The sequence below is a fragment of the Siphateles boraxobius genome, unplaced genomic scaffold (assembly GCF_051911475.1).
Source record: "Siphateles boraxobius isolate OS27281-9 unplaced genomic scaffold, OSU_SipBor_1 19, whole genome shotgun sequence".
NCBI lineage: Eukaryota > Metazoa > Chordata > Actinopteri > Cypriniformes > Leuciscidae > Siphateles > Siphateles boraxobius.
In genome coordinates, this window is record NW_027508799.1 from 14,834,004 (window position 1) to 14,851,135 (window position 17,132).

The following is a 17,132-nucleotide window of genomic DNA, read 5'->3' on the forward strand; positions in this document are numbered from 1 at the left end:
TACAATGACATTCAGGAGTTGTACATTAAGTACCCAAGAGTTTGTTAGTGTTGCGCAAACAAACCTCTCTCGCTGCAAATATTAGGGATGGAAATATTATATCTTTTTTCCTTCTAAATATTATACACTTTCGGCACCTGAATAGGCACATCATTTTCATTTCGTTGCATAATCACCTGTTTTCTCAGGAGATCGGGTTGAAAAGGAAAAGTTGCTTTGTGTACCAGGGTAATGGGTATTTCTGCTTTTCTATAAGTACCAACAACTGTTGAAGAATTAATTTTTATTTTTATTCAAGCTTAGTCTCGCATAGCCAGATCTTTGACTGACCGTATAAGGTCTGGACTGTTTACCGCTGGATGTTGGACTGGACCGCCCATTTAGTCAAGAAGAGAAACTATGCTCCTGGAAAACCTACAGAAACCAGCCAGTCAGAGTGTTTCCAGTTTAGTGTGCCATATCAGATTTTCAGCGAACAAAGTGTGGGCAGTCCGTGGGCTTGACGTCTGAGACTGAGACTATATTCAGCACGTCTGCTGTTTTCTATGCAATGGTCTGAACAGATAAAAACACATGCAATTCAGGTTGGAACATTCATGCCAGCATTTAATCAGTCCACTTTCAGTCAGTTTCAATGCACATTTTTACAGGATTTGTTGCTATTTTAATTAAAACGACAACAATACAAATAACTTTAGAGTTGAACTGCAGTCTGTTCGTCTTAAAATATGTATGTACAGTCCCAATTCTGCAGTGTTATTTAGTTTAATTGAATCTCTGTGTATGACACACTAAAATTCCTTTATTTTACCACAGATACGGATAGCACTAAAGTCATGTGCAAGTAAGTGAGCATTAGTTGGCAACTCTGGCTGCTGCTCTAACAATGAGATCTTCAAATAGCATTTGTACGCTCTCTCTCCTCTCTTCACTCTGTCGTCAAAACATCTCTTGGTCTGATCAGGTCTATCTCGTATCTATGTTGGTGATTGTAGTCTGATGTGGTCTGGCCGATGGCATCACAGTCTAGTGTTAGTGTCTTGCATTAGCATCACACACACTTCCATCACTCTCCTTTAGACGTTGACCTTGAGTCTGATCTAAACCAAGATATACAGATGAGTTCCAAACACTAGTGAGCTTTATAAAAGTGGCCAAATGTGATCCAGGCAAATCCAGAATGCATTGACAACTACTTGTGCCATATAAGTCTAGAAGAAGTCAAGGTTTCATTTTATTTTAATTGTCCCTTTAAAGGGATAGATCACCGAAAAATGAAAATTCTGTCATAATTTACTCACCCTCAAGTTGTTCCAAACCTGTATGAATTTATTTCTTCTGTTGAACACAAAATAAAATATTATAAACAATGTTGGTAATCATTTTTTACTTTTGATGGTAGCCATTGACTTCCATAGAAGAAAAAAAAATACAATGAAAGTCAATGAAGACCAGAAACTGTTTGGTTACCAACATTCTTCAAAATATCTTCTTTTGTGTTCAGCAGAAGAAAGAAACTCATACAAATTTGGAACAACATGAGTACATGATGACATAATTTTCATTTTTGGGTGAACTAACCCTTTAAGACATTCTGTTGACTATAAGTAACATTGCAACTACATGTCTATTACTGTAACTCTCATTATAGTGTTAGTAGAGTATTACTGTAGTAGACTGGTAGGGTTGGGGTTAGAATAAGTTGACATGTAGTTGCAAAGTTACTTACAGTCAGTAGACTCTCTGTTGGAGGAGCATCACAACAAAGAGTTTGCAGATAGTTCACCTTGAAAATTAGCCCATGATTTACCCACCTTCGAGTCATCATAGATGCACTTTTATGGACTTCTAAACAAAAACGTCCATTCACTGCCATTATAAAGCTTGGAAGAGCCAGGACATTTTTTTACTATAACTCTGATTGCATTCGTCTGAAAGAAGAATGTCATATACACCAAGGATGACTTGAGGGTGAGTAAATCATGGGCTAATTTTCATTTGTGGGTGAACTATCCCTTTAAGCAGACAGTCTACTAATACTAATACTAATACTAATACTAAAACTAATACTCTAATGAGAGTTAGTTGACGTGTAGTTGCAACGTTACTTATAGCCAAAAGAATGTGTTAAAGGGGCCATCAAAATAAAGTGATACCGAAGTCAAATCTAATTGAAAATATTTTGCCAATTAATTCCTTGTGCTATGTGTTTATATGCTTATTGAAGTGTCATGTAATTAGCTCAGAAACATGCTGCAGTCAAACTCTATTTGGAAACAACTGTGAGTATCAGACTCCTTCTCCTTCTCAGTTCTTCTCTGAGTCTACACTTATTTTCCACATCGACTGCTAGACTGGTTATTGGTCTGCTGTGAAGTCTTCAGTGAAAGCCTTGGAAAAAGGGTTCATTAAGGGTGCATGGTGGCTACAATGGAGGCAATCTTGGGTACACAACTGAAGCCTGAAATGACAAATTGGACATCACGTGATCTTAAGGACTTCACGGACGTGCACAAGTGAAGGCCACAAGACCACAAATTCATACCGAGTGTGCCTTTTGGAACAGGGCCTTAGTGGAGTCATTTTTATCAACAACACAAGCTAAAACAGCCAATTAGTAACATACTGTGATTACAGTAAAAAAAGGCCAAGGACTGCAATATTATGATGAGCCAGTTAAAGTCAAGCAATAAGCAATGTGTTAATAAATATACAAATACATTTATTAGCAATATATTTATAAATTAACAATACATTAAATTTCTGTAAAATGTTAGTTCACAGATTGAATTTTATTGTAAAGTGTTACATATTGGGGTAATGCTTTATTTTACACTGTCCTTACATCTTTCATGTTCTTAATAGTAATAACAGTAACTTATGCGTAATTACAAGCAGCTAACCCTAATGCAATACCCAAACCCTATAGTATGTACATGTTACTAATTAATATAATTAGTTCTAATTTGTGTAATTACTCTGTAACCGCGACATACCATAAATGGTTACACTTTATTTTAAGGTGTCATTGTAAATTGTACAGTGTACACATACAGTGTAATTATATATTTAAGTACTGAGTAATATTAATTAGCAACATGTACTTACTATAGGGCTATGGTAGGATTAGGATTTAGTTGAGGGTTAGTCGCATGTAATAATAACGCTATTATCTAATGTACTGTTACTACTATGGTAAGTACATGTAACAAATGTAACGAGGACACTGTAAAATAAAGTGTTACCATAAAGTGTAACCTAAGGCCCCATCTACACTACTGCGTTTTAGTTTAGAAACGGAGAATTAAAACAAATACGATCTCCGTCCACACAAGCGTTTTAGCTGCGTATTAGAACTGATCTCCATCCACATTAAAACGACTGAAAACGCGGATTACGTCACCATTCACCTACACTGGCCATGCGCGTGCCGGGGTACACAGGAATCAGATTGACTATTCCTCAGATTTCGCTGAGGTTGATAAGTGCAGATCTGGACATTCAAAAGTTCTGAGAAAACTTCATTGATAAAATTATCCCACCATGCGATGGTTCTTCCCGGCTTACGGGAAGAACGATAAAATAAAATAAAATAAATATTATTTATTTTAGAACCAAAAATAAAATTAAAAATATTTATAAAAAGAAACCTCGCTGTCACAGTCTTTGTCTGCACCTGTCTGTCTTAGTCTTCACTACACTTCCCAGTATCCCCTGCCATCATCACCTGCACCTGCGCCTCATCACCCTCATCATCATCATCATCATCACCGTCACCTGTTGTCCTTGTCATTATCTTTGTATTTAAGTTCCTCTCACTCCTTTTCATTGCTGGTTATTGTTTGTGCACTAGCACACTGTTCTGTTGATTTGAATCTTTACTATTTGGAATAAAGCCTTTGAACAGAACCCGAGGGAATTGGATTTAATAGACTTTTTCACTGAGCCTACACCGCTGGTCCGTCCAGCCCAGAGCCTTCACCGATTTTCCCGTCCAGCCCAGAGCCTTCACCGCTGGTCCCGTCCAGCCCAGAGCCTTCACCGCTGGTCCCGTCCGCCACAGATCCTTCACCGCTGGTCCCGTCCAGCACCGAGCCTTCCCCGCTGGTCCCGTCCAGCACCGAGCCTTCACCGCTGGTCCCGTCCAGCACAGAGCCTTCACCGCTGGTCCCGTCCAGCACAGAGCTTCCTTCCCCGCTGGTCCCGTCCAGCACAGATCCCTCGCCGCTGGTCCCGTCCAGCACAGATCCTTCGCCTCTGGTCCCGTCCAGCACAGATCCCTCGTCGCTGGTTCGGTCCAGCACAGTTCCCTCGCCGCTGGTCCCATCCAGCACTGATCCCTCGCCGCTGGTCCCGTCCAGCACCTGTCTGTCTTAGTCTTCACTACACTTCCCAGTATCCCCTGCATCACTCTCATCATCATCATCACTGTCACCTGTTGTCCTTGTCATTATCTGTGTATTTAAGTTCCCCTCTCACTCATTTTCATTGCTGGTTATTGTTTGTGCACTAGCACACTGTTCTGTTGATTTGAATCTTTACTATTTGGAATAAAAGCCTTTGCTATTTTGTATCTTCACCTACCGTCATCTTCTTCATCCACTCACGGTCCTTACACTCGCATATTTCAGCCTTTAAATAATTTTTATAAAAAGAATGAGTCAAAAAAAGATAAATTACTGACGTTTACAATGCACATTAGCTTATATTTCATTATTAATAGTAAAATTCGGTCCGATTTTCCCGTGGCGTCTGCGTTGCTATGTAACCATGCACTGCGCTCTCCACAACGACAAAGAAGTTATAGTTGCTAATGGATTTTTTCATCTTGCTGCGCCTGGAAAAAATTAGCGCGTCGCTTTAATTATGAGCTTCCTACATTTGAAATAACGAACTTGAGAGCGCAAAAGACGCGATATGTGAACGGCCCCTTGGCGAGCTACCTCCTCAGGCCACGAGCTACTGGTAGCTCGCGAGCGACATGTTGGAGACCCCTGGACTAACGTGACAAATGTAAAAAAAACAAAAAATCCTCGACCGTCCCACAAGTGAAGCGGCCCACAGGGAATTCTCCCGATTCTCCCGATTACCCACCCCGGGCCTGCCAGTGTTATACATATTAATATTATGGACACATAAGTTTAGGGTTAGATTTCACAAATACCTAACTATTAACTACAACTTCTGCCTCACTAATCTCTTTATTACCGCTTATTATTACACGGCTCTGTGGAATACTTGGTTCTGATTGGTCAATCGTGCCATCCAGCAGTACAGTATGTTATTCCCAGACAACCGCTGAAAACAGATAAGGCTCATCCGGGTTACTGAAGTCAGCAGTGCTATACGCTTGCTAGGAACGTTTTTTGTGCTAGGGATGTTTTGCGTCTGGTGAGCTAATAAAATATTAAAACTCAATTCAATATTTTGTGTACAGTTATTTAATTATGCCATCCAGTATCGTATTCCCATAATTATTTATGTGGCAAAATGCTAATTTCGTACACATTTAATAAGTAATATGAATGACTGTATACCACATCTCTTAAATGTCAGTTTAGTTTGAACTTGCCGTAAAATAAAATATTTCAACTTAGATCAATATTTCGTGTCAATAAGACTTATTGTCTTAAGTACGCTTCGCGTCGCGGTCCTCATCATCCTGTCGGGGGTTATTTTGAGAGAACCACCGGCTGGATGTACATTATCACTTACTTAATAGTTAGTAAGATAGTTGTTAAGTTTAGGTATTGGGTAGGATTAAGGAAAAGTAAAATATAGTCAAGCAGAATTAGCATATTAGTGTTACTAATATGATTGCTAGACCATCAATACAATATTTCATTACCATGTTTTACAATGGGGAGGGGGGGGGGGGGGGTTGTTTAGTCAGTCAGCTTCATTTATATAGCGCTTTTAACAATATAGATTATTTCAAAGCAGCTTTACAGTGATAATAGGAAATTAAAGTAACATAGATTGTTTTGGCTTTACAGCAGCTCTAGAATAAAGTTATTGTCTAGCTTTGATTGATTTACTTCCGTCACAACAATCATTAGTTATTAACTTAGGGGCTGCTAACACAACACTGTTCTAACAGAGAACCCTTAATGCGATCCGGCCGCTCACTTGCACAAAACAGTGCCTGGTGGCTCGAGAACGCAAACCATGAAATAGGTACCAAGGTACAAGCCTTAAAAAAATTATAATACAGAATTTTTTATCGCTTACATGTAGCCACGTGTACCGGAATTATCCTGACAACGTTTTATCTGTACAGAGGTAAAGGGAAGGGAAGGAGCGATTCACAGTGGAGAGACTAGTGACACTTCAGGACTGCATTGTTGTCATGTCCAGGCGCAGGTCCTTCATCAGATCCGGATTCGGCTTGTATCCGGCGGACTGCGGTAAACCTCGGGATAAACAGAGAGACTAATATTGGCGTAGTCGCCATCCTTCTTATGATGTAACAAGTACATCAGGATTTATGGGAAGTGTTCTCGGTTCCGGCTGACCTAATCTATGCAGCCTAACATTGAATTATAGAAGTGTATAATGTGTTATGTGTATGCTAGGCCAAAGAGATGTGTTTTTAGTCTAGATTTGAACTGACAGAGTGTGCCTGCTTCCCGGACAATGTTAGGAAGACTGTTCCAAAATTTTGGTGCTAAATAGGAAAATAATCTACCGCCAGCAGTCGATTTTGATATTATAGGTATTATCAACTGGCTGGAATTTTGAGATCGCAATAGACGTGAAGGATTATAATGCGTTAATACCTCACTCAAGTAATGGGGAGCTAAACCATTTTAGGTGGTTTAGGTGGGACAATGTATAGTCGGGCATCTTTAGCTTTAGTGTTTGTGTGTATGTGTGTACATAAAGAAACAAAGTCTTCGGAGTATGAAAGTAGACACAGTGGCAGGATTACTTCAGTCAGTGCTTGCTAGATGAGTTGTTGAACAGATGCAGTCGGTTCTTAGACAGTATACTGTACATCAGGATGTTGTTTGTTGTGAAGTTAATGTGATAAAGGATTTTAAAAAAGGTAACATGAAAGTAACAAACACGAGCTGTAACTCTGATGAAGATAGGCTTTGAATGTATAATCATGTTGTTTGCAGTATGTAAACAGATGTTGCCAATTAGTAATCAGTGAATACATCAAGTAATGATAAATGAACACAATTCTCCACTGAGACGTGCTGCACACTAATGTACGGTTTTAGAAATCCACACACAACTGCTGCTTGCAATCAATCAGATCAAATTTAAAAATTAGAATAAGAGAAAAAGATTGGTTTGAGCTCATTAAGGATTTTTTTTTATAAAGCTGCTATACAAATAAAATGTACTTGATCTGATCAGTACTATATTAATACTGTTAAACATTAGTGTATTTTATCATTGTCTAGTACCATCATCATATATTTCTGCCAAATAGTCCTTCATTAGCATAACCATAGGCCATTTATGCACATTAATATATAATTGTACAATGTGGTCACATGTGTCAGTATATTATTAGACAAAAATGCAATAGTATTGCCATTTGTCATTTTTGTTATATCTCCAACTGCTGTGAAGTGCAGTTTCTTGTTTCTGATTTTCAAAGATTTTATTTTACTGAATATCAAAAATGTTGAAACACTAGCTCTCCCATTTATATACAGATTTATATACAGTTGCATTATGTTATCCATCAAGGCAGGAAAGCTTTTGAATCATGTTTCTGAGATGTCTTGTCAGGCTCAACCATGCATTACAGTCTGGCATCCTGTTAAGTTTTTGGCAAAAGACACATCTGCATGATTGAATACAGCTGACTTCCACACAACTACCTCTTCTCTAACATGCATTTGTTGAGTGATCCCGATCTTTTCTTCCGACGAGTAACTACCTCCACGACTTCACGATAAATGCAGCTGTCTTTTTATAAAGTAACATTTGTTTGTGGGAGTCTTTTCTGACTGTGTGAAGGCTCATTCACACTGAATTATAACTATATTAGCTTTCATAGCAGCAGACGATGCCATTCTTTTTATTCAAGTAGACGCTGTGTTTTATGTCTTTTATGTTCTGATTGGCTGTCAATGTTTAATTGTTCATAAGCTGGGGGAAAAAAACTAATTCTGTAAGTGATTCGAATGATTATGATTACACTCTTACACTTGTGGTGTGAAGTATTTACAACGATTTTTAGAACTATATCTTTATCGTTATTGTTATAGTTATCATCCTTTGTGTGAACGGGCCTTTAGGCAGTTTTTTATTTGTTTTTTTTTGTTTTTTCAACAAAATTTTTGTTATCAGGATGTTGTTTGTGTACATCATCAATATAAACATTATTTGAGCTGTTTTATTTAATTTTGTTATTTTCTAGCAATAATAGTAACAGTTAAGTTATAAAAAATAATTTAATAATTTAAATTAAATACAAAATAATTAAACAACATTAATAAAAAAAAACCTGTGGGTTCAATTTATTATAAATATTCATATTTGGTTCTTGTTATGGGACCACATGTTGGTAGTTGTTAATTCGCCTTTATTTATATAGCGCTTTTTACAATACAGATTGTTTCAAAGCAGCTTTACAGAGATAATAGGAAAATAATGTTGTAATAATAATTAACAAAAAAATAAATAATTTTGGCTAAAGAGCTGAGTGGTTGAACTTATGAACACAGTCAACACAACACACAATTTTGTGAATACTGAGAAAATATAATGAGGTTATTTCCTAATCTTCCTGTGCTGTAGGAAGGTTTCAAATTAAGCGTAATTAAAAAAAAATTTAAATTAAATTTTCAATTTACGAAATCATTTGGAAATAGGAGTTGTGTTACTAATTAAAAAAGGGTTGAGTCAATGATTAATAATATGTTAACTGTAAATTGTCAAAGTGATGACATTTTATTATTAAAATTTTTGGATAGGAATGCCTCTAAAGCTTAGCAAAAGTAATGGTACACCAGAGTGTGCGCCATTTGGGGAAAGTTCCATTTCCGTTGCATGTTATTCCCACGTCTGTTTATAGCGGGGCGGCACATTTTTATCCATCTTTCTCAGTCTCATTGTCTGCTTCTCTCTCTTCCTTCTTTTTTATCCTTCATTCACTTCTCAAGAGTGTTTCCACCCCAGACATTTCCTGTCACAGCCCGTGAGCGACCCCGTGTTGATGCCCTCCAGGAATTCAAAACGCCAGGGTGGCATTTTCTTTCAAGTGATTGGTTCCCTACAAAGAAGTGGAGTCATTTTAACAGCCCACAGCAAGTATCTTAGAAGTCGTCCCTGTCTTTCTCCGCCCCTCAAGCAGCGTGTGTGTGTTTAAGGTTACAGCTGATCATTAAAATTCACACCCTTATCGTTACATCAACCAAGAATGAAGCCAGATTGTTAGCAGCGTGCACGTCCCCTTAAATGAAGAAGACCCTTGTGTGAAATGTCAAAATTTATGTTTTATGCATGCTAGTGCACCCATTAAAACTAATACCAAATTTAAATTAATTTATGGTCTAACACGCACATTTAAACTGCAATTAATGATCATATTTATGAGAGCCTGGAGGAGATGTCTGCCGATCGGGTTCACATTAATAAACACTAAGCATGTTTTTATTTTTTTTATTTCAGATTTCTCACGGATCAACATTAAGCAAAACATCTCACATGAACACAAGGGAAGTTCTACATGCTAAACTGTAGAACTACGTGCATTACACATTCAAACTAGATGCTAAACTGCTTATTGCTTGACACATAAGCTTAATTGGTAGCACTTTACAATAAGGTCTTATTAGTTACCATTCATTATTAACTAACATGAACTAACAATGAGCAATACATGTATTAGTTAAAATTAGCTAATGTATTAACTAATATGAACTAACAATGAGCAATACATTTGTTACAGTATTTATTAATCTTTGTTAATGTTAGTTAATAAAAATACAGCTGTTCATTGTTTATTCATGTTAGTTCACAGTGTATTAACTAATGTTAACAAATACAACCTTTGATTTTAATAACTTATTAGTAAGTGTTAAAATTAATATTATCTAAGATTAATAAATGCTGTAGAAGTATTGTTCATTCTTAGTTCATGTTAACTAAGGTAGATAACTAATGGTAACTAATGAACCCTACTGTAAAGTGTAACCGCTCAATTTAACCGCATTTATCTCACATTAGAAAGCAAATCAAGTCGCTTTCAGACCAGTCTACAAAAATTACAAAGTACAATTTTCACTCCACTGCACTAAAATGTCTGTACAATCGTATGATGACTTATGAAATCATGGTTCATAAAACAAAAGGTCTAGCATTTGTATGCAGATGCCATTTTGACATTTTGTTTACATTGCAATTGTCACACCTGCTGGCTGTTTGCTTCAGAACGATCAGGCTTGAATATAAACAAAGTAGTATTTCATAGAAATAAAGACACAAACAGAGATTATCCAATAAACAACAGAGGGAACATCCAGGTAGCAATGTTAACACAAGACAAATAATAGAAGCCAACTAAGGGTAGGTTTACACGACAATGATACGCTTAAAACGGAGAAGTTTTCCTTTGAGTTTTCCGCGTACAGCCGACACCATTGTTAAAATGATCCCCATTCACACGGATCCGCGAAAATGACTAAAAATGCTGTATTCTGCTGTCAGGCCATTAGATGGCGATGAAACACTATAGACTGAACACGTAATACGCATGTGCATGACGTCATCGTCTTCAGAGGTTCACGTTTTTGTTGTTTACATGGAGACCGTTTTCAAAAACTTGCACTTTGAAACAAGTTTTCAAAAATGTGCGTTTTCAGGCACCAAAACGCCTTTGTTGTGTAAATGAACGGCCAAAACGCATACAAAGTTTTACGCTTTTAGTGTCGTGTTAAACGGTGTCATGTAAACAGCTCCTGAGGGTATAAATACACAGTGGAAATTAGGGACAGGCGAGACTCAATGAATAACTATGGAAACCAAGAAAACAGGAACAAAACACACCAGTACTGAACGCAGGCAAAGCAAGACAAAAAAATATCAAAATAAAAGTCCATGGACACAGCAACATGGCAAGCCCATGTTGTAATTTTTTATTTTTTTTTGATAATTACACATTTAATAGCATTATTTTGCAGAGAAAGTAATGTTAAGTACCATGAATTAAAAGTGAACACTGATACCAACAGTGAAACATTCCAGTGCTGTTATCCAGTCAAATAAGCAGACTGGAACTAACTGTTGTATAATATCATTTTTGTTTACACAGTACATGTAAAAACAATCCATTCATTACATAAGTGATGGAAACCATATTCAGTAGTATGAAACAGCTCTAGTATGATATAGATCCAGCCTTTCAACAATGTGCTACACACATTTCAACGTTGCAAATATATATTTTCCTGCACAATAACCCGTAGGTCCTCGAGCTGATTAAATATTCATCCATTAAGATGCCTCCATTTCCGTAAGAGTTTCATGATGTGCTCACAAGGCCAGACAAAAAAACTTGACAAGTTTCACAAGCCCACATCTTTACCCTTTGATGCAGACAGTGGTTACATTGCTTGTGCGGTGGAAATGGCCTTCAGCTAGCTTTAAAATAGACAAGGATATTATAATGACTGCATGCTTATTGTACCATATAAATACAACATTTATTTTTCTCACTCTCTTTTTGGTTATTTTTGCTTTTGTAACCAAAACTTACAACAACATCCAGAAGCTGTCTATAATTACAAAAAACGTCTTCTGTTTATGCCCTTAAATAGTCTTGATGATAACCACTGAGAAAAGTGTACATGTGTGCATTTGTGAATGTTTGAGCAACGTGTCAGACTACATGGGCTGTTTTCGAGGGGGATGTGTGAATGCGCTGCAGTGCATGGTGGGATGCTTTCGGTGGGCAACGGTTATGGCAAAACGGGTCGGGCCGGTAGCAGGTATGATTCATCAGGGCACGTAATTGACCCTGTGGGATGTATGATGGAGGAGGAGACCATTGTGCGCTCATCGCTTTCTTTGTCTGCTTCCTTTTGGTGTGTTTTACTGTTTCCCTGTTTTAGCTTACTTTCTATTAGTATCTCTCTCTCTCTCTCTCTCTCTCTCTCTCTCTCTCTCTCTCTCTCTCTCTCTCTCTCTCTATCTGTTTACAGTAGCACAGCCAGAGAATATCAGCACACACACACACACACACACACACACATATATCACCATATGCTCTCTGCACCATCTGACTTTAATGATGGTCAGGCTGTCTGAACATTTGCAGAAATATATAGTCATAAAAACACACTACATTCACGATTATTACTCTGAATAATAAATTAATATTAAAAGGGGACATTTAATATCCAATAATATTATTGATCTGCCTGCATTGACACCATTATATGAGAACTGAACTGAGCAGGACGACGACATCACTGTTTTGTCCAGAGCGGCTATATATATAAATGAACTAAATTGACAACTTTTTTTACAACAGAAATTAATCATCACTGTACTTAGTTAAGCTGGACTGTGATGCTATTTTCTTCTAGATCTGCTGTACAGCAGAAGCAAACTTTGTTGCATTATTTTCCTGTTATCTCTGTTGATGCTTTAAAACATTCTACATTGTAAAAAGCGCTATATAAATAAAGGTGACTTGACTTGACGACTAATATAGTGGAAAATATATTCTATATTTATATTATATACATGTATTTATAAAATATGAATGTCAATATCATGTATTTATAAAATATGCGGATTATTAATACTATAAACATTACATAATACAGTTTACAGTAATAGTTATTTATATGGGAAAAATACAACAACACTAAATATATTACTACATTTTTAAATTTACAGCAAAAAAACGAATTTTCATCCATGCAGAACTCTACACTGCCATGATGCTGGGTGGTTTTTACAGTGTTGCTATGTGGTTGCTAGAATGGTTTTAGGGTCCTGCAAAGATGTTGCTTACTAGACCAAGTCAAAAGAGTCGACCCACAAGTCTGAATGATATCTTGATCTCTAGTTATGTCTCAGGTTAAGACTGTGAGATGTTTCCCACCAGTGGTTTCAGTGAAAAGCATAAGTCTGACTGCTTAGTAAAGCAACTCACAACAGAGAGTACGGAACGAGTTACGCACCAAAGGTTAATATTGTGAGCAATATTAGTATGTGTAAGGAATAGTGATATTTGCATTAGCAAGTACCATTGGTTAATAAATAAAATCATATATTTTATATTCATTACAGTTTTTTTCAACTGCTGGCACACATTTTCAAAATGTTGCCTCTTTTTTTTTTTCAAAACTTTACACACAAATCCAAGAATTGCACACAAAATGAAGCACTGCATTCGAAATATCACAAACACATCTCAAAAGAAAACATTTGTGTCACGTTGCAAACACCTTTGCCATATTATTATATATTTTTGGATATATCACATGCACAGTTATTCAAAACCTAAAGCTCTTCTTTCATGAGCTCCCATAAACACTTCTGTCAAGATTGAAAGTATTTGGCAGAGAGATGTTGAAAAATTCACGGTCAACCCGAAAGCAAGACTGAAACCAAACTATATATTTGTTTACTCTAAGCTTCTGTAGTTGTGAATACAGTATTACACAGTCTGAAAAACATATAACTTGACCTTTGTTCTATTTATAGGCATATTCTAAAGCTATGACTGGTGGTTGGTGTTAAGTAAAGCAATGAGTGTTGCACATGTGAGGAGTTAGTGTGAGGGGCCCTGATGAATTAGTGTGGTATTTTGATAGGTTGTATTTGAAAAAGGAAATCAGGATACTTCCTGTTACATTTTTGTGTGTTACATAGAGAATTGTGTGTTGTGGTTTGCAAAAAGTGTCGAAGGCTTAGAATTAGCGGATGGTTTTGCAGATTTGGTGTGTGGTTCTGGTGAGTGTCAGGTTTCAAAAATTGTAACAAGTAAGGGTTCAACACTTGCTATTCTAAAGGAGTCAAATATAGCAATTATTCTGTGTTTCTACAGCAATTGAAATGCAAGTTTGAACAATGCATCTGTGCATCTCTAGCAAAGAATAAACGTGTGTCGAGTATTATAGCATCCAGAGGAGGGAGCCAGCGGACAGAACAAAGCCATATCATTCATTAAACAGTCATTACAAACAGTCGTTGTCATCATATCATATCGCTTGATATTAATTTGTACAACTGCTGTACAGCATGAGTACCATTCTGCTGTTTCCTTATCTCTGTTGCTCTCCAAAACAAACCCAATATCCTTTACAACCATGACATCTGTAGGGGAATACTTTGACTTGTTTTGTTGTGAGATGCTAATATAAAGAGGCAAGCGACTGCATGACTCACTAGTGGGATTGCAGACCTAATTTCTGTTGTGTTTGTGCACGCATTGCACAAGACTATAGCTATAAATAAACAAATCAACCATCAGAACTTGGTTTTGTGTCCCTGCGTTTATGTTTTCAATCTCCTCGGTGAGCTGCGAGGTGCCAGTCTGGGGTCTTGACAGCGACTCAGATGTAGATGTCGTTCGGTGGGCAGCTCATCTAGATGAAGATTAATATCACAGACAACAAGCAGGTCGGGGCAGAGATGCACAAGCAGATTTGCACACAGAGAGACAGAGAAAACAGACACCCCCAAATAAAAAAAAAGAATCGACTGCTAACCCACAACAAACATCCAGAACATTGATTGTAGCTAAGCGGAGAATAAATCATGGCAAGATCAATTGAGTGAATGCAGAAACATCTATGCACATTTTTACATATATTTCCATATTTCCTCGGAAATGGAAAGGTACTGGAGGTAAAGTGGCACAGGCTAAACATCCTCTCAGATGTACTGCCACCCAGACAGGCCTGGGACATGAAAATAATTAGACATTTCGAGACATAGATTCAGGTGTGTGAGTGTATATTTGTCCATTTAATTCATTTTACCTGTGTGAGTGTGTGTGTGTGTGTGTGTGTGCGTGTGTGTGTGTGTGTGTGTGTGTGTGTGTGTGTGTGTGTGTGTGTGTGTGTGTGTGTGTGTGTGTGTGTGTGTTCTAGTGCAGTCATGTGGACTACAGTGCTAAGAGAGTCAGTGAAAGTTTCATTCAGACTATTATTAGCTAAAAAAAATGAATCAACTGAGCTTTTATTGGATATATAGTTGTTTAAGAGGAAAGGCCGTTTCTTGTAAACTACAATGACTGATATTTGCGATAACCCAACGTTATCTCACGACCAATTCGTGTGAGCAAGTAGTAGCTACGAGTTGGCTAATTCGTAAGAATTCGTACGATTTGTCTTCACCCCAGTCATGGATATGTTTAGGGGCGGGGTCAGGGGTAGGTCAATCGTACGAATTCACACGAATTCGGCAACTCGTAAAATATGTACGATTTAGCAAAAATTGTACAAATTTCGCTCTAGTGAGGTCGAATGAATTCCTACGAATTAGCCACCTCGTAAAATACGTACGAATTGCCGTGACAATCTAACAATATACTTATTGTTTCACACAACTTTCCTTTTGGGTTTCAGCTTAAAATATATTTTAGTGTATAGCCTAAACACCATGGCCAGAGCTGAATTCTCTCTGAGGTTTCAAAATATCAGTCATATTTAGAGGGAGTAAGTTGCCTTTGCATATCTGTGGGTTTGAGTAATGCAGAGTTGACTGCTTATGCATTCATTGTACTGTATCTTTGCAAAAAAAATTTTTTATTAAGATATATACTTAACAATCCTATCATAATATCCAGAAGATATATGCTAATACACATCGTCCCTTTTCTTGAGTCGCAAGTTAAAAATGTATATATTATGGTCATGTCTATGGACATGCTTTGACATTTTTGCTTTGACAAGCCTCCATGACTTTGTTTGTATGTGTGTATTTGGAAGTGACACGGCATACACTACATTATCCTTTAGGTCACATCAATAAAGTGTTACACATCCTCACACACGTATCGAAGACGCATCGCACACACCGCAAACTCACCGCAGTACACGATCAGAAGCGCCGTCAACAGCAGCACAGCCCAGAAAGTTGTCGACATCCTCGGCCAGTTAATCGCATCCTTACGCTTAATCGATCTGACCGCAGGAGCCATGGAAAACGCGTGTAGTGAAATCGGCGATAAATTCAGCGTTACAAACCCTCCCGTCCTCTGAGGAAACGTCTCTCTCCACGAGTGATTCTTAAAAAAGACATTTTGAAAACGGACCGCTCATTTCCAAAAGCACCTTCAGCAGTATTTAAGTCCAGGAAAATCGGAAAATGAAGTCTCTAGTTGACGCGCGATCGATTTAGTGTTCGGTATCCTGGGAAACGGATAATCCAAATCAGGCGCGTGAATTCAGATTTTCTCATAAATATTAAAACTGTCGACGCCACGTCCAACCTCCGTGAAGAGAAACGAAAAATATAGGCTACACGGTAAAGATTAAATGATGTATGTCGCAACGGCGTGAGAAAACTAGCGAAATAACTGCTCAGTTGGTCTGTGAGGACGTGCTTGATTCCTCTCAGACTCCCAGAGAAAAGATCCCATCGCAAACCGTCTGGATTTGCCAAATATTCTCTTAAGAGGGAATCGAAGTCTCAATCGAAAGACGATGAGGAACATAAAGAGCTGTGAGCAGATGAAATGGAAAGATCTAGAGAGCTCTGAAGCTGCGCAGACCGATACATGAACTGAAACTTCGTGCCGCCTCAACTTTTACTTGCACTGCATGCGAGCGACGCGTAAAAACTAGCACTCTCCTGTTATAATTAAGGATCCGGTTCAAGCGTGTAGTGCAGACAGCTTCCTTGGTTACAACTGAACCTTCTACTTTTAAAGTGTTGCGTCAAGTTGGAGTCTTGACTTTGTTTTTAATTTGGCATCCAGATCATTTTACTTTTTTCTTTTCTTTATCTGTTTGTTATATCATATCCACCTGTCTCATATGCTGCATTTATCTGTGACGTGCGGCTAACAGGTTGTGTGAGTGTGTGTGTGTGTGTGTGTGTTTAAACTGTTACAACATTTCTGAAGAAACAGCTAAGCTTAGAGCATAAACTCAGAGCTGAAGACAGGTCAAAGCTTCAAATGAGCATTTCAGTACCACATGATG

At 37.7% G+C, this 17,132-nt stretch overlaps 1 protein-coding gene across 1 annotated transcript in view; it reads right to left on the reverse strand.

The window, feature by feature from the left end:
- tafa5a (TAFA chemokine like family member 5a) overlaps window positions 1–16,741 on the reverse strand; it is a 230,086-nt gene extending 213,345 nt beyond the window's left edge. Inside the window, exon 1 of the mRNA XM_077233899.1 lies at window positions 16,015–16,741. Within this exon, the coding sequence (XP_077090014.1) occupies window positions 16,015–16,126 (112 nt within the window). The 5' untranslated portion in view covers window positions 16,127–16,741. The remainder of the gene's footprint in view (window positions 1–16,014) is intronic.
- Window positions 16,742–17,132: the final 391 nt, after the last annotated feature.